At 37.5% G+C, this 18,296-nt stretch overlaps 1 protein-coding gene across 3 annotated transcripts in view; it reads left to right on the top strand.

Moving 5' to 3' along the window:
- Positions 1 to 1,517: 1,517 nt before the first annotated feature.
- The window catches only part of RC3H2 (ring finger and CCCH-type domains 2), a gene marked incomplete at both ends in the record, with an annotated part of 30,068 nt that continues 13,289 nt past the window's right edge, over positions 1,518 to 18,296 (top strand). For all 3 annotated transcript variants that reach the window (XM_084239178.1, XM_084239179.1, XM_084239180.1), the window contains 8 exons: positions 1,518 to 1,748; positions 3,253 to 3,370; positions 5,907 to 6,140; positions 8,081 to 8,256; positions 11,916 to 12,116; positions 12,871 to 13,003; positions 13,133 to 13,251; positions 14,458 to 14,570. In XM_084239178.1, the coding sequence (XP_084095304.1) occupies positions 1,518 to 1,748; positions 3,253 to 3,370; positions 5,907 to 6,140; positions 8,081 to 8,256; positions 11,916 to 12,116; positions 12,871 to 13,003; positions 13,133 to 13,251; positions 14,458 to 14,570 (1,325 nt within the window). The remainder of the gene's footprint in view (positions 1,749 to 3,252; positions 3,371 to 5,906; positions 6,141 to 8,080; positions 8,257 to 11,915; positions 12,117 to 12,870; positions 13,004 to 13,132; positions 13,252 to 14,457; positions 14,571 to 18,296) is intronic.

The raw sequence follows: 18,296 nt of genomic DNA on the forward strand, positions 1-18,296 counted from the left end.
ATAGAATTCTTTATTTGAATGTGGGGATATTGGAAAATCTGTAATATACTTTTATCTCTGAGTCTGACTACATTTTTATTTTTTTAAGATTTTATTTATTTATCTTAAATAAATAAAATATTTATTTAAGCCAAAGGAGGTGGTCGTGGTGGGGGGGATGTGAGAGGTCTGCTGCGCCATGTGGGTCAGCTCCCTGGCTGGGAATTGCACTCATGCCTGCAGTGGCTGACTGTGGCTTGATAGTGCTGAGACTTTAACTCCTGCGCCACCAGGGAAGCCCAAGAATCTGACTGCATTTTTTAAACAGCTGATTTCTATGGAACGAATACGTTTGTGTTGGTAAATATTCTTATGAAATAAAGTTTTACTGTTTAATTGCCCTATATACCTAGATTTCTTGCTCACCAGACAGAATTTGTCAGACTTACATAAGTTTTGAATCAGAAGATATGGAAAATTTGTGAAATGTAGTGTATTTGAATTTGGTATCAAAATGGTTTTAAAGTACAAGACAGTATTGTTTTGATACTAAATATTTTACCAAAAATTATGGAACATTTAATCTTAATGTGCCTTTTAATCATATGCATATATAATTCTTCCCAAACCATAATCATATCAAAGATAAAAATTTATACTTTTTTTTTTTTTTGCTTAGAATTATTGTAGATGAGAGTATACTTTTATTCTTTATCTTGTGTGTTGGACTTGACAGTTTTTGGTACTGTGTGTGTGTGTTTGTGCGCGCGCACGCCACTAAACTATCTGTTTTGCGCAGCGTATTGTAAGGACCCACATTCAAGATATATGACAGTTTTTCTTTTTTACTTTGTCATTCTTTAATTTGTGGACATACAGCTCTGTCACAATCTTATATTTTGATTTTCAATGGCTCAGCTAGCCTCCTACTCAAGTCCTGACCAGAAATTTCCCCTTGTGAAACTGCCAGTTGACTGACTTGGCCATTCAGATGGCAAGGCAGTTTTTTTAAAACTTGTCTCAATAGGATATTGTTTGGATCAATAGTTATGAAAGTTTACTCTCAGGCCACACTGTAATACGTTTTGGGATGGTGTGTATCCAAGGGAACCACTTTTTAAAAATTCTAGCAAAAGTAATTTGTGTTCCTTAAAATGAAATATCTAAGTTAATATTATTAACTTATTTGATGTGGTCATTAAGAAAACTGTGTGAAAGCATTGAGAACTATTATATGAGAAACTGATATAAATATGTTTAGTTGAAAGGAATACTATCAGGCTATTGTTTCTGGACAGAGTTTCCGAAATTTAATTTAGTAAATAGATTTAAAGTAACAGAAATCCAAAGCATACAAAATTATTTAGAAGTGTTTTTAGAATTTAAAACTGTGATGATTGACTTTGGCAGTTAACTTTCAAAAGGTGAATGATGAGTAATTGGTTTATTCTTACTTTTGTCCATTTCCAGCTTAATAAAACACTACACAGCAAAATAATGATCTGCTAGACTCCTAACCCAAGCATCCAGCTTCCACAATGCCTGTGCAGGCAGCTCAATGGACAGAATTTCTGTCCTGTCCAATCTGCTATAATGAATTTGATGAGAATGTGCACAAACCCATCAGTTTAGGTTGTTCACACACTGTTTGCAAGACCTGCTTGAATAAACTCCATCGTAAAGCTTGTCCTTTTGACCAGACTGCCATCAACACAGACATTGATGTGCTTCCTGTCAACTTCGCACTTCTCCAGTTAGTTGGAGCCCAGGTAAGTTTTCAAGATTTTACTAATTTGTTATCTGTAATAATTACAGGATGTTGTTCATTAAGGGGTACAAAGCATGTTTAGTAATATTTGAGACATAAAAAATATTGTGTACCTGATTTTCTTGAATGTATTTAATGTCATAAAGCAAAACTGTAAGTTCCATTATGGTCCTGTATTTTTTGTGTGTTAAGCGCTATGGTCAAAATTTGTGATTTTTTTTTTTTGTGACTCAGGAATTTTTTTTTTTAAGATTAATTTTTATTTACTTACGCACATAAGAACGGGGATGTAGGCAGAGGTGTAGGGGCTGAGAGGATTCATCAGAGACAGAATGGAGAACAGAACAGGCAGATCTGCTGACATACACTGCTGAGGGGAACAGCAGGCGAGACAGGAGAGGTCGGCTATGCCATGTGGGTTAGCTCCCTGGCCAGGGATCGAATTCGTGCTGCTGATAGCTTCATAGTGTTGAGACTTAAACCCTTGCACCACCAGGGAGGCCCTGCAGTGATTCTTGTATTTACCTAGAATATTCATTCCTCTTCCTTTTTCAGGTTTTTAGTCAAATGTCTTGATTCGCAAGGAAGCCTAGCCTGACCATACTTGTTAAAATTGCAGCCAGCACTTCCAAACTTCTTATCCTTGGTGTAAAATTTTTACTGAGCACCTTCCATCATACTACATATTTATTTATTATGCTTTTTTATTTATTGACTGCCTCCTATCTTCTCCACTATAATGTAAGCTCCACAAGGGCAAGAATTGTTGTCTGTTTTGCTCACTGATAGATGCCTAGTGCCTAAAACTGTGCTTGGCATGCATGGTAAGCACTCTGTAAATACAAATATTTCTTAAATTAAACTAAACTTTTATAATGGCACTATGAGATAGGGATTTTCATCTTCATTTTGTAGATAGAGAAACCATGACAAGGAGCAATTAAATAATTTACTCTAGATCACTCAGGAAGTGGCAAAGCTGTAGTTTATACTTAAGTTTTGACCTTTTATTGAAAAAATAGTGTCTTGTGGTGCTTATATTCTTGCAAAAGGGGACAGACCATAAGCAATAAATATAGGAAGTAAATTACATAGTAAGACGTTCCTAAGTGCTAAAGAAAAAAATCTTTTACCTCTACTTTTTTACTTTGACATACTTTTTAGAATAACTTTCAAAATATGTACAGAGAAACTGTATTGGTTTCCCATTTTCCCCTTTAAAATTACAGCATATTATAGCATAATTATCAACCCCAAGAAATTAACATTGATATAATATCATTAAATACCTGCTTTTTCCCATTCATTAATGTACCCACCCCTTGCTATTAAGTTTGATTATCCTTGGCTCTTAGAAAACAGTTTGCCTTTAACTTTATTCAAACTGCTTTGCTATATTGTTTGTATTATAAATTTATACTCACCATTATTATTACCAAATGTGTAAGTAAATCTTGTGTGTGTGAGCTGAATGAATATGTTCTTTAATTTTTCTTTATTCTTAGGTACCAGATCATCAATCGATAAAGTTAAGTAATCTAGGTGAGAACAAACACTATGAGGTTGCAAAGAAATGTGTGGAGGATTTAGCACTCTACTTGAAACCACTAAGTGGAGGTAAAGGTAAGCTCATAAAAGTGTTTTCACTGGGAGATAGGACTTGGTAATAAATTTGTTTTGAATGACTTGATACTGATAGCCTATTAAATACTTTTGACGTTTGGAAAATGAATTTGCTAAGAGAGGTAATGGAAAACTTTTTGATTGAAAACATTTATAATTTTACTTTGTGAAAATAACCAGTATTGTGATTAACATAAGAATTCATCAGACATACTACATACTGAGATTCATGTAATATTTATAGTCACTGGTTAATAGTACTATAACAGTATTAGTTTTGATAATTCCTATTAAGACAGTTTCATTCAATCAGTCACTAAATTTTTTTTTGATTACACATTGTGGTTAGGATGCCCAGTCTTCATGAGGCCCACAGTCCACTGGGGAAGATAGGCATACAAGCACAATAAATTATTTTAAGTGCTCTGATCAGAATGGAAATTTTTTTTTTATCACTGCATGCCTAGTAATTATGACTAGCACATCATAGGCATGATTTGAAGTTGTTGAATGAATCAACCAATTATTTTTTATACCTGGTCTGTGTTTTGCGCTGTTGGGTATTTTGCAGATTATGTTTTCCTTGAAAAATTTACCGTGTTCATCCACCACATTCATTTATTATTTCATTCATTGAACGGATATCTAAAAGAACATGTACTAAGTGCCAGACACTATTTTGGTACTTGTAATACATTAGTAAAAGTGCATGTTTTCATAGTACTTATGCTTTAGAAAAGGGAGAAAGTATAAACAGTAAGTGGATAAGATATAGTGAAACCAGGTGATTTCTACGCTTACAGTCCATTTTAAAGACTTGAGCTTTTACTCTTGAGTCAAACTGGGAAGTAACTAGGATTTTGAATGGAGAAGTGACATGATTTGACTAATGTGGAAAGGATTACTCTAGCTGCTCTGTTAAGAATTCAGTATAGAAGGGCAAAGGTAGAAGCAGGGACTCAATCAGTTTATAAGCTAATGTGACAAGATTACTACTACTGAGGATAGAGGATTTCCAAATTATTGGCTGTGTGGATGAGAAAAAGAACAGAGCTACGTGTGACTCCCAGATTTGAAACTTGAGTACTTGAAAAGAGCGGTTGCCATCAACTTATGTAAGGAATACTGCAAATAGATCAGGTTTAGGTAAGAAGATCAGTTCAATTTTCGTCATGTTAAGTCTGAAATGGCAAATCTTCACTTGGATACAGTTGAGTAACCAGTGGGTATATGTTAAGGAATCAGCTGTAGGAGCTGTAGATATGGGAGTCATGGACATATTGATGGTATTTAAAATATTAAGATTGAATAAGATCACTTAAGTGGTGAGTACAGATAGAGAAGAAAGCAAAACTGGGTCCTGAGACCCTTTAACATGAAGAAGTCAGGAAGTAAAGATGAAATCAGCAAAGTAAGAGTGGAAGGAAAGAAGGATGAAAACCAAGAGAATGGGGTGTTATGGAAGCTAACTAATGCAAGTGTTCAAAGTAGTTAGGATTTGATAATTTTGTTAAGTGCTCTGTGAAAGGTCAAGTAAGATAAGGAATGAGAATTGACCATTCCTCTAAGAGCTGTTTTGTCAAGAGATGGTAACAAAAAACCTATTGCAGTAGGTTTTAAAACTAGAGAAGAAGAAAATAGAGATAGTGAATATAGAAAACTCTAGGAGATTCACAGCAGAAGGGAAGAAAGAAATGGAGCAGAGCTGATAAAGAGATCCATAAAAAGGATTTTTAGGATGGCATAAGCAGCATGCTTCTTATTCTTGTGTGCTGATGGAACTAGTTAGGGAAAAACTGATGCTATGGGGGATGAGGGAAGAAATGGTGAAGCAATATCCTTGAGTCAAGAAAAGGGAGTAGGATTTAAGAGCTTACCATTATGCAATATGCTGTCTTGTATATGGTTAAAAAAAATAAGTTTTTATCAGTCATTACTTGTGGATTAAATTTTTCATTCATTCACCTTTAAAATTACCTTTAATAGTTTTAAAAATGGAGATCAGGCTAAAAAAAACTAAATACTGTTTTGAGGGGCACACATACAACCTAGGGAATAGAATACCTAAAAAGGGGACCTCCCTGGTGGCGCAAGGGGTTAAGCACCGCACTATGAAGCAATCACAGCCTCTGCAGCAGGAGTTCCATCTCCAGCCGGCATGGTGAAGCAGACCTCTCCTGTCTCACCCACTGCTTCCCTCAGCAGTGTGTTTCAGTCAGTCTGCCTGTTCTGTTCCCCACTGTCTCTGGTGAGTCCTCTCACCCTCCGCATCTCTGGCCTGTACCCCAGCTCTTGTATACATAAAAAAATAAATTAAAAAAAAAAAAGAATACCAAAAAAAAAAAAATTGAAGTAAATAAAAAGTAAATTCTTCATATCACAGAACAATAATAAACAGATAAAATATTCATTGATTAAAAAAATGAAAGTACCTTATGGAGGACTCATTTGGAATTGTGGCTTAATTGAATTCAGATAGTAAAACTTGATTTGTCTTTTTTTAAGTGAAAAAACTTTAGTTTCCTTTTTCCTAAAGGTGTAGCTAGTTTGAACCAGAGTGCACTGAGTCGTCCAATGCAAAGGAAACTGGTGACACTTGTAAACTGTCAATTGGTGGAAGAAGAAGGTCGTGTAAGAGCCATGCGGGCAGCTCGTTCACTTGGAGAAAGAACAGTAACAGAACTAATTTTGCAGCACCAGAACCCTCAGCAGTTGTCTGCCAACCTATGGGCTGCTGTCAGGGCTCGAGGATGCCAATTTCTAGGGCCAGGTAAGATAGAACCCTCATTTACCTTTCTTATTGTTTATGAGGACTAGAGTATGCCAGTTTCTAGAGGAACATGAGAATTTCCAGATTCAACACATTTTTATTTATACATAAAAACCTTGACATAATAAAGACAACCAGTTTTTGTAAATCATAACATATATGATATAGCTGTAATATTTCAGAATAAATTTCTCAGTTAGTCCTCAGTGACCTTCAGAAGAAGTGACACAGATCCAATTTTACAATCGGAAAATAGAGTTAAAGAGATACCTAAGATTACACAGCTATTAAATAAAGAAAAAGCAAGTTTTCTGAAGAAGAAAAAAAAATTTGTTTTTAAAACTTGAAAGATAGGGACCTCCCTGGTGGCGCAAGGGGTTAAACATATTGCTGTGAAGCTATCCGCAGGCTCTCTAGCACAAGTTCAATCCCTGGCCGGCGAGGGAGCAACCCACATGGCGCAGCAGACCTCTTCTGTCTTGCCTGGTGCTCCCCTCAGCAGTGTATTTCAGTCATTCTTCCTGTTCTGCTCCCCACTCTGTCTCTGGTGAATCCTCTCACCCCACCCCCCACACCTCAGGCCTGTACCCCAATTCTTGTATGCATAAATAAATAATATAAATTGCACTGAAACATAAAAAGATACTCAAACTTGCTCATATTAAGAGTAGTATACATTAAAGTTAATACTGAAATACCATTTCTTATCTCTCAGATTGATAGAATCTAAAAGTTTAGCAATATATGGGCCTCCCTGGTAGGCTAGGGATTAAGTCTCGGCGCTATCACCACTATGGTCTGAGCTCAATCCCTTGCCAGGGAGCTAACTCATATGTGATGCAGCAGACCTCTCCTGTCTCGCCCGCTGCTCCCCTCAGCATTGTATTTCAGTAGATCTGCCTGTTCTGCTCTGCATTCTGTCTCTGGTTAATCCTTTCACCTCTCCCTCCCCACCTCCTGCCTGCACCCCAGTTGTTCGACACAAAAATAAATCTTTAAAAAAAAAAAACCAAGATTTTCATTATTCAAAAAAAATCACAAGTATGAAATGAAATAATTTTATATAAAAACCCCGTAGTATTAAAATTGAATTAACAATATGAGAACAAGAATCACTTAGATTATGGCCATTTCCCACTAAAAAGAAGGAACTTACTGGATAAATGTCTTATTGTAATTCTAGAATAGGAACATATAAGGTGAGCCCGGAGAGTCTTAGACTAGAAAGCAAAAAAACTATCTGAGAAACCTGGAATCTTGACAGAAGGAGACGGAAGTGAATTTAAAGGGGCTCCCACAGGACATAGATGGAACAACTTGAACTTCAAAGTGAATAATGACTATGATGGATTGTAAGGCATAAAATAGATAAAAAGCCGTGATTTTTGTAATGGTAGTTCACAAAAAATTAATTGGTTATCTTTGGCAGTTGCTATGGCACCGACATGTTATTTTCAAAATTGGAAAAGAGTTAGAAAAAAACAAACTTGTTTTTACTGCCATTACATGCTGTTTCAAGGACAATTCCTCAGGGTGTTGGGTATAGGTTCCTCTTCTAGCTGAATTTCAGCTAATAAATTTAGGAAAGAAATGTTCAAATTAGAAATATCACAAATTTGCAGCCTCAAATGTCAGTGTACCTCTGTGTCTTTTATAAATGAGGGCTTTTCCCCTACTTTAACATTTCATTAGCAAGTTGATTATTAAATATCTATAGCATATATTCTAAGTTTTCTTTACTTGTGTTTCTGTTGGTTGTTTAGTAGCATGTTATCTTTTATTTGATTAAACTATATTTGTATATAAGTGATGGTTTCTCTGTGCTAATTAAATGCAGACTAGATAAGGAACCATCATAAACTAACACCTAAAGAAGTCTGTGACAGACATAATCTGCCAGGTTCCTCACTTGTCATGAACTTAATGCTCTTCACTTCTAGCTATGCAGGAAGAGGCCTTGAAGCTGGTGTTGCTCGCCTTAGAAGATGGTTCTGCTCTCTCAAGGAAAGTTCTGGTACTTTTTGTTGTGCAAAGACTAGAACCAAGATTTCCTCAGGCATCAAAAACAAGTATTGGTCATGTTGTGCAACTACTGTATCGAGCTTCTTGTTTTAAGGTATGTCATAAGCAACCATCTGAAAATTACATGCCTGTATGTCAGACACAGGCTACCTAGGATGGATGTTAACCAGTCTAAAGACCCAGAAATGCAGAATGTTTACAAGAATTGAAAGGGACATTTTTTTTTACTCTGCTGCATTGATTGAATTGTTGCCGTAAGGACTACTTTTTGGGAATAAGAACACCTGCATGAAGGTGTCAATACAAAACAGAACATAAGGAAATCATTTGCTAAACTTAATTCTTGTGTTGGTAAAAGTAGATTAAAGAAGACTAATTCATTTATAATTTCCATCTTAAAGGGGATTTAGGAACTACACTGAAAACTTCATAAGAGTAAGTAAATGTTTTAACTTCTCCATTATTTTTGTTATTGCAGTCTCTATGGTGACTAGATTAAAGCCTTTAAATTGAAGTTGGCCTATATGTTATTTTAGGAATCCGGGTAGAAAATTGAGATTGCTCCACTCTACATTTAGGTGGTTTTTGTTTGTTGGATGGAGAGGGAAGATAAGATCCCAAAGACAGGGCCTCCGTGGTGTGGAGCAAGGGGTTGAGCACCTCACTAAGAAGCAGTCCGCAGCCTCAGCAGCCTCTGCAGCAGGAGTTCCATCCCCGGCCGGCCAGGGAGCTACCCACATGGTGCGGCAGACCTCTCCTGCCTTGCCCACTGCTCCCCTCAGCAGTGTGTTTCAGTCAGTCTGCCTATTCTGTTCCCCGCTCTGTCTCTGCTGAATCCTCTTACACCCCTGCATCTCTGGCCTGTTCCCCAGCTCTTGTATGCATAAATAAATAAATCTTTAAAAAAATCCTAAAGATATTTAGAAATACAGTTTTATTGATTGATAGGCTAGTGAATAGTGACAGGTACTGAAAGGAATGCAAAGTAAACCAAGTCCTTGAGATTTCTGCATGTTTTCAGAGTGTAGATTGCTGGTTGTGTCTTGAGAAAAGCCTAAGGAATTGGCTTCTATGAAAGGAAAATGTCTATGTTTGAACCATAACTTATTTGGGTTATTTTTGCTGGTTTTAAAGCCTCAAGAGTGAAAACAGTAAAGACAGGAAAAGGTTTTTTGGTGGACTGTTTAATTTGAGGTAACAGGAAGTGATGATAGGAATGGGTTTACTGATCTTCGAAAATGAGGCATGGACCCTGCCTGCCTGCCTGCTAGTTACAGTGTTGGATGTTGTGTCCTTAGGGCAACAATTCAAATGAATCTCTAGTTCCGCAAGCATTTTATTTTTTGGCTAAGCACCTACATTACAGAGATTGCTTGTCATCTTGAAGTGACTGCCTAGGTTGTCACACAGTGTATTACTCGTTTAATTTTGTTTTTTTCCTCTTAAGTATCATGCTGATTTTTAGTTTATTTTCATGTTATAGCTGCTGCTGATCTAACGTTTGGGTAACACTAGTTTAGAAAACAGGTCAATTTTATGCTCTCAGTTTTATTTTACAGGGCTTACTGCCCTGTAGTTTAAAATGTTACAGCAATGTTTACATGAATAAAAGGATTTGGTGCTGACTTAACTGCCAAAGGGCTCATTACTCTTGTGAACTCCCTATTGTTGAACGTCTTTTCCTTGACTCAGAGAGCTGGATTTTGTGGGTGTGTATTACAGATCCTTTCCTCAGGAGCAGAATCACCCTAACCAAAGTCACATAAAACAAATGATCCACTTTCTTAATTTGTAATAGAAGTGTGACTCTAAAATTAATTGAATTGTCATGTTACTGATATTTTCCTATAAAAGAGTGTCAAACCTTTGCTTGCTAGTATGGAATCAACATGAATAATTAATGATTTTAATGTTTAACGCAGTGGTTCTCAACTGAAACTATATATCAGAATCACCTATGGAGTTTTTAAAAGTGTACGTTCTTAGAGCCCATGCACAGATATCCTGATTTGGTATACTTTCTATTTTTTTTTTAAAGATTTATTTATTTATGCATATAAGAACTGGGGTACAGGCCAGAGGTGTGGGGGGTGAGAGGAATCACCAGAGACAGAGCGGGGAGTAGAACAGGCAGACTGACTGAAATACATTCTTGAGGGGAGCAGCGGGTGAGTCATGAGAGGTCTGCTGCGCCATGTGGGTGGCTCCCTGGCGGGGGATCGAACTTGTACTGCAGTGGCTGCGGACCGCTTCATAGGTTGCGTCACCAGGGAGGCCTACTATACTTTTTAATTATGTGGTCTTCAAAGTCTGGGATTCTGATTCTGTGGACCTGAAATTGTAGTTTTCAAAACTTCGTGAGTAATTTTGATGGATGTTATTAGATCTTTAATAGGAGTAGACTTTCTTGATGACCTGTGTCCATATTCACTACTCGGGTCGATAGATACTTAGGCTGTAGGTGAGACACCCCCTGTACTGCATTTTGCTTCATCAGGGTTACCATTCTTATTCATTCTATGTTTCATTTCATTCTTTCTCTCTTTTTTAGGTTGATAATTCCTCTTCCCCCCACCCCGTTTTTCTCCAAGTTATGGTGGAATTCACATTTTTGTGACTTCTAGGTTAAACTGTGCTCTTGCTTTAAGTTATATCAAAGACGATGTTGAATGGAATTTTGGGTGTCTAAAAGTTTTCTGTAATGTATTTTTAAATACATTATTTAACTTGAGTTCCTGCTTTTGGGAGCATGTTAACTATAGTCCTATGTACCAATAACAGCAAGAGAGAGAACCAGAGAGATTTTTCTGGGGAATTTTACATTTTACTCATGAGAAAATCATTGTTTTGTGTAATTGGAATTACTCAGTCTTAAATTTTAGAGACTGAACTAATCCCAGATAATTTGATTCCTAACCAAGTTTCAGATTTCACTGTGGCCACTAGCAAGATTGAGTGGCTCAAGAATAAGGATGTATCATCCGTTGCGGAAATTATTTAGCCATATACTTGTACATTTGGACAAATAGTTTAACTAGGACATGTGAAACTAACTTTGAATTTATGTTTTCTTATTACTACGTCAGGTATAGATTAAAGCTGTATAAATAACCCTAATGATCATTTTTGGTGGCAGAGAATTTCTTAATCATCCTATCTGTAGTAGTGGTAATATATACCTACCTTTCAGTATGCCTCTCATCTACTTAAAAGTTCTCAGTGGCTTCCCATTTCCTTCAGGATAATATCCAACTTTCTCACCAAAGTATACAAGGCCCTCTTATTTTTCTCTGGCTTATATCTTGTCCTTTAATTATATGTACTCAGCTCTTTTGTGCTTCTCTTTAGTATCACTTGCTAATATCGATATTTCTGTCCTCACTCTTTGCCGATAGAAATATTTATTCAAGATTTAATTCATGTGGCCTTCATCTGGGAGAAACCTTCTCTGTTACCCCGGCTTTAGTTGTCTTACCTTTATGTTGCCATAGAGCTCTATAATAACATATACTATAATTTTCTGTTTACAGTTCTCTTCCCTTCTAGCTACTGAGCTCGTTGAAGGAAGGCAGGACTATGTATTGGCTTATATAAATTCTACTTTTTCCAAAAAGAATATGTGATAACATTATCTTCTTTGTGTGGTATCTGATATGTAGTCGGTACCCTCCCATCTCAAGCTCCCCAAAACAGAATTGGTGGGGCAGATCAATTCTGATGTTTTGTTTTTTTTTCCTCCTTTTTATTTTTCAGGTTACCAAAAGGGATGAAGATTCTTCCCTGATGCAGTTAAAGGAGGAATTTCGTAGTTATGAGGCGTTACGCAGAGAACACGATGCCCAGATTGTTCATATTGCTATGGAAGCAGGACTCCGTATTTCACCTGAACAGTGGTCCTCTCTTCTGTATGGTGACCTGGCACATAAATCGCACATGCAGTCTATCATTGATAAGGTTTGTGAAATTAGAGATGCTGATTTTGTATTGTTGCTGTTATAATACAGAGGGACTAAAGAGGCAACCTAGCTGCTGTGTTTTTATGTATGAATGTACGTATGTGTGTATATATGTATGTATTCAAGAGCTGGGGTATAGGTCAGAGATGCGGGGGGGGGGGGGTAAGAGGATCCACCAGAGACAGAGCGGGGAACAGAACAGGCAGACTGACTGAAACACACTGCTGAGGGGAGCAGTGGGCGAGATAGGAGAGGTCTGCCTCACCAGGTGGGTTTCTCCCTGGCCGGCCAGGGAGCGAACTCGTGCTGCAGAGGCTGCGGATTGCCTCATAGTGCAGTGCTTAGACCCTTGCGCCACCAGGGAGGCCTAGCTGCTATGTTTTTAAATATCAGGCTCTTATAAATCATCTTTTTTTCTTTTTTTTTTTTTTAACATTCTAAATAAATTAAGGAGGGCAACAGGAAGCAAATACAGGATACTAGCATAAAAGCAACCTGGCTTACAAAATGTGTCATTTATCTTCATTCTGACCCTAGAGAGTTAATACAGCTTATAAATCAGTTTTCTAAGTGTCTAATGATGAATTTCATAGGGCAGATTCTGAGGTGAAACTTAATTCATCATTGATACTCCTACTATGGAATCTGAAGACACTTGAAAACCTATTTTATATGCTGACTGAATCAAAGTATTTGAATAAAGATGTATCATAAGAATGAGAGTAAAAACCATTCTGCTTTTTGTTTGTTAGCTGCAGTCTCCAGAATCATTTGCAAAGAGTGTCCAGGAACTGACAATTGTTTTGCAAAGAACAGGTGACCCAGCTAACTTAAATAGACTGAGGCCTCATTTAGAACTTCTTGCAAATATAGATCCTAATCCAGGTATGTGGGAAAATGCTCAATTGCTTATACTTTTTTAACCTTTGAGATAAATAACACAAAAGAATTACTGCTAATGAGGTCTTCTCTGCTTCCCTCCTCCAAACCTCACCTCTTGGTGGCTTATTTCAGATGCTGTTTCACCAACTTGGGAGCAGCTGGAAAATGCAATGGTTGCTGTTAAGACAGTGGTTCATGGCCTGGTAGACTTCATACAAAATTATAGTAGAAAAGGCCATGAGACACCTCAGGTAAGCACGTTCATTGCATTTCTCCTTGCTGCTGTCCTTAAAGACTCATCCTGAACAAGATGTTTGGTTGATAGACTCCTTGTGTGACCCTACTGTCATAGAAGTTTTTATTGTCTCTGTTCTTTTGGGAGGAACTCAAAAATTAGTGTGCCTTATAAATAATGGATAGCACAGCAACAGTATGAAGAGTATCTCGAATATGAATGTGCTCACTACAGACGTTTTTGACCAAGTATAGATCATTGATTCCTTGTAAACATTTTGTCTAAATCTTTTCTAATGTAACATTTTGTCTAATTCTGTTTTCTTTCCATTGCTGTCACACAAATGAATCTCTATTTGTAAATGTATGTGATTTTCAGGATACTTCAGAAGTTCTTTAAGGTCATCAACTTACTCATATAAAAACATCCATTTATTAAGTTACTATGAGCCAGTCCCTATGTTCAATATTTTACATACTGTTTCTGATCCTCACAGCCACTTGCAAGATAACTGCTGTTCCTGAGCTGAAATTTAAAGAGGTTAAGTAACATATCTCAGATCTTGGTAGCAGTAAGTGACAGCAATGGAATAAAATCTATTCCAAAGTGATTTTTCTGCTCTTTTAATTCCATTAGAGACATTATAACATCCAAATAACCACTGAAAAATAAATGTTTCATCTTCATTAGGGTCACAATAGTAGTAATAACATCTTAGATTTTGATGCAAATTATAGCAGTTATGATCAGGGTTTTGTATTTTGGCTCATTATATGAATTTAAACAGTGCCACACCTAAGAAGTTTTACCCTCAATTTTATTAATAAATGTTATTAATTTTTTACTTTCAGAGGAAATTACCTTGTATTTTTTGTAGGAAAGTTTAAGGTGACAAAGCTTATGACTTTTAAATGCTTTTAAAATTAATTTTGGTATCAGAATTTTAATAGCAAACTATAAAAAATCCTTTTTTTGGTGGGTGTTGAGTGATTAAATAGACATAACATTTGAGCCAGTTTTGGAACATCTTCAGAGGGCATGTTTACAGTGTTGGCGTGGGGCTATGCTGCATGACGTCATCACGGGGATCAGTGGGGCGGTAGTTGTCTTAGCACAAGAATACTTATGTGAAAAAAAAATCAAAGATGTAATCATAAAATTCTGCCAAGACTGAATAGCAACTGGAATCTTCACTTCTCCATACACTGTTTACTTTTTGTAGCCTCAGCCAAATAGCAAATACAAGACTAGCATGTGCCGAGATCTGCGACAGCAAGGAGGGTGTCCACGAGGGACAAATTGTACTTTTGCCCATTCTCAGGAAGAGCTTGAAAAGTAAGTTATGAAATTGTCTTAATTTTTGGTCACTATGAAAATGCTACTGCAGTCTTAAGGTTTGTGATAAGTTTCAAAGATTTAATGACATTCACATTGTCATTAAAGCTGTTTGGATTGCAAAATCATCATTTAAAAAAAAAACATACCTAATTTCTGGGTGCATGCATGCTGAGTGATTTAGACTGTTAATTCAGAGGTCATATTTCGACTTCTTTATAAGTGCAACTCATGTTTCTGTTAAGCGCCTGTGTAGGATGACGGTACCCCTATGTACAATCTTACTTGCTCAGGTTCAGTTGAAGATAACAGCAAATTCCCAGGTAAAAATGGTAAAGAGATACATTTTCTTTTAACGGCTTTTGGCCTTATTAATGTTCTTTTTTGATGTTGTCTTTCTCTTCTCCTATGGGCAGTTGTCCTAATGGAGATAAATAGAACTTGTTCATATCTGAAATAGAGCTTTCTAGCTAAAATCGAGCTTTTTAGAGAAACTTCCTTAGGAGCATTCAGACTTGAAAAGTCAGAGAAGACTGGTGTTCCTGCTGAAAATCCGTCTTACCTTTTTTTTTTTTTTTTTTTTTTTTTTATAGAGGCATGCTTTATTTATTTGTTTGCTGGTTTGTTTGTTTGTTTTGTTTATACATGCACTGGGTACAGTCAGAAGCGCGGGAGGGTGAGAGAATTCACCAGAGCCAGAGCGGGGAGCAGAGCAGGCAGAAGGACCGAAGTACACTGCTGAGGGGAGCAGCGGGCAGCAGGAGAGGTCTGCACGCCATGTGGGACCCTCCTCCGGTGGCCGGGGAGCAGCCGGGATCGAACCGGCACCGCAGAGGCCGCGGGCAGCCTCGCAACCCAGCGCTCAACCGCTGCGCCACCGGGGAGGCCCTCCGTCTTACCTTTTATAAAATCTTTAGCTTGGCTTCTTACTCTCTGTCTTCAGTACCTGCTTCAGAACTTTATATCTCTTATGTGAATTTATAGTAGTGGTAGTGGTTGCAGTGGTGATAGTGGTGGTGGCAATAGTAGTAGTATCAATAATAGTCAAATTAATGGTCACATTTGTGCCAGGTACCATTTTTAGTGTTGCACATATGTTTATCCAATTTATCCATATTAGTGCTTCTGTTTTTTGACTTTCATAGAAATTATTTTCTCACAATCTGGAGGTCAGAAGGCCAAGATCAGCATGTTGACAGGATTGGTTTCTTCTGAGGTCTTTCCATAGCTTGTAGGTGGCCATAGTTTCACTGTGTCTTCGTGTGGTCTTCCCTCTGCATGTGTCTCTATCCTAATCTCTTACATTTCCTTGTCTCAAAGATTTTCTTTTGCAAATAAGTTGTCTAGTCATGTCCATCTTGCTTTAACTTCTTAATTGTTCTTTAGTACATTATAGGATGTAGTCTCAATCTGGCTTTCTAGCCTTATTCTACCTTTTGCATTCCTTATTTTTTTCCTTATGGTACATCACTTAACTACTATACAAATACTTTCCATTGTCTTTCCCTTGAAACTCTTATTTGCTGTATGTCATATGCTGTTCTTCCTTTCTCTTTTTGGAAAACTCTTGTTCCTAACTACATTCATATGTCACCTTCCTTCTGAAGACTTCCTTGGTTTCCCCAGACAGTGTCAATTACTTCCTTTATTGTGCTGCCATAATACTGTCTACATGGTAACTTGATTACTGTGAGTTCTCTTACTACATTGCAATTATTTATTGTATATGTATATTTTCACTGGACTTCATTTATCCTGTGGATTATTCATCCTTATATTTTCTGCTCCTAGAATGTATGTGTTATGTAAATTCAAAATATTTATATTAAAAAGGGAAATAACCTGCAGTTCATATTTCTTATTTCCAACCAGCTTCGTACTTTCTGTTGCTATTACAAAAAAAGAAAAACAAGAATTAAAAACAGGGTAATATATAGGAATAAGGAAGTAGAAAATGTTTTTTGAGGGTACAGACATTGTCTTAATCTGTGAAATACACCAGGAGTTCAGCCAACTTTACTGAATTTAAGTAATTTAACTTAACCCTGCTTGCTTTCTCTACTATACATCTCACTAAACAAATAAAATGTAAGTACCCAACAATCTTTACTAAGAATAAGTATCTCTGTGAGTACATTTTAGAATGTAGGGTGTTGGAATCCTGTTCCCAAGAATTGCTGCTTTTTTGGAGGGTGTCAAGAACCTGGGACCAGGGCGTCCCCAGTGGCGCAGCGGTTGAGCGCTGGGTTGCGAAGCTGCCCACAGCCTCTGCAGCGTCAGTTTGATCCCCGGCCGCAGGGTGAGGGTCCTACATGGCGCGCAGACCTCTCCTGTCTCTCCCGCTGCTCCCCTCAGCAGTGTATTTCATCAGTCTGCCTGTTCTGTTCCCTGCTCTGGCTCTGGTGAATTCTCTCATCCTCCCGTGCTTCTGACTATACCCAGTGCTTGCATTAAAAAAAAAAAAAAAAAAAAAAAAGAACCTGGGACCAACCAGCTCAATAAGCATTTGTAAAAATGATGAGTACTATTTAAGGTGCTTCTGTAGGGAGAGTACAGTAATGGACATATAAACAAACAATTTCAGTTACTAAGAAAAATACTACAAAAGTCTGAGATAGAAATAAGCTTGCCATATTTAGGAATTAGAAATTAAATCAGAACAGGGAGTGAGAAGACAAAAATATGATTAAAAAGGTAAACAGGTCAGGGCCTCCCCAGTGGCGCAGCGGTTGAGCGCTGGGTTGCGAAGCTGCCCGCCACCTCTGCGGCTCTGGTTCGATTCCCGGCTGCTCCTCGGCCACCGGAGGAGGGTCCCGCATGGCGCGCAGACCTCTCCTGCCGCCCGCTGCTCCCCTCAGCAGTGTACTTCGGTCCTTCTGCCTGTTCTGCTCCCCGCTCTGGCTCTGGTGAATTCTCTCACCCTCCCGCGCTTCTGACTGTACCCAGTGCATGTATAAAACAAAACAAACAAATAAGTAAAGAAATAAGACATGCCTCTAGAAAATTAAAAAAAAAAAAAAAAAGGTAAACAGGTCATACTGGCTTCATGGACCATGAGAAGCAATTTGGATTTTATTCTGGAATTTATTGTAGAATTTTATTCAAGTGGAACCATGAGATTTTACATTTTTGTCTTAGAAATATGTTACTCTAGATTTTGCATAGATAGAGGCCAGTTAAACTGTGACAGTGATCCAGGCATGAAATATGTCATTTGTTCTAGGACTATGGTAATGGAATGAAAAACTGTCAGATTTGGGATATATTTTGAGCACAGATTTTATAGAACTGATACAGTGAATATTTGGTCCAAAGAAAAGGGAGGAATCAAGGATGACTCCAAGGCTTGGGGCCTGCATAACGGAGTAGTGTCTTTTATTGAGATGTGAAATGCTTTGGGGTGGAAAAATCAGTAGTTTTCTTGCCCATATGAGTATGAGGCTTACTTCACATTCATGCAACAAGTACTTTTGAACACTTTAATATGCACCAGGCCGTGTACTATGTGTAAAGATTGAGAGGTGAACAAGAAAGGAAAAACTGACCTGTGACTATGCAGGTGTTTCTTTTCACAAACCTTTTCCTTTGCAAAGCAGCCGTGGCAGCTCTTTCTGCACACTTGTATCTGTGCAAGTGTCTTCTCTTTTGTTTTTCCTAATAGACCTGTCCTTTTGAAATGGGGAAGGGAAAAAAAAAAAAGGAAAAACTCATCACTTGTGGGGCTTA

Source organism: Talpa europaea (genome assembly GCF_964194135.1).
Source record: "Talpa europaea genome assembly, chromosome: 7".
NCBI lineage: Eukaryota > Metazoa > Chordata > Mammalia > Eulipotyphla > Talpidae > Talpa > Talpa europaea.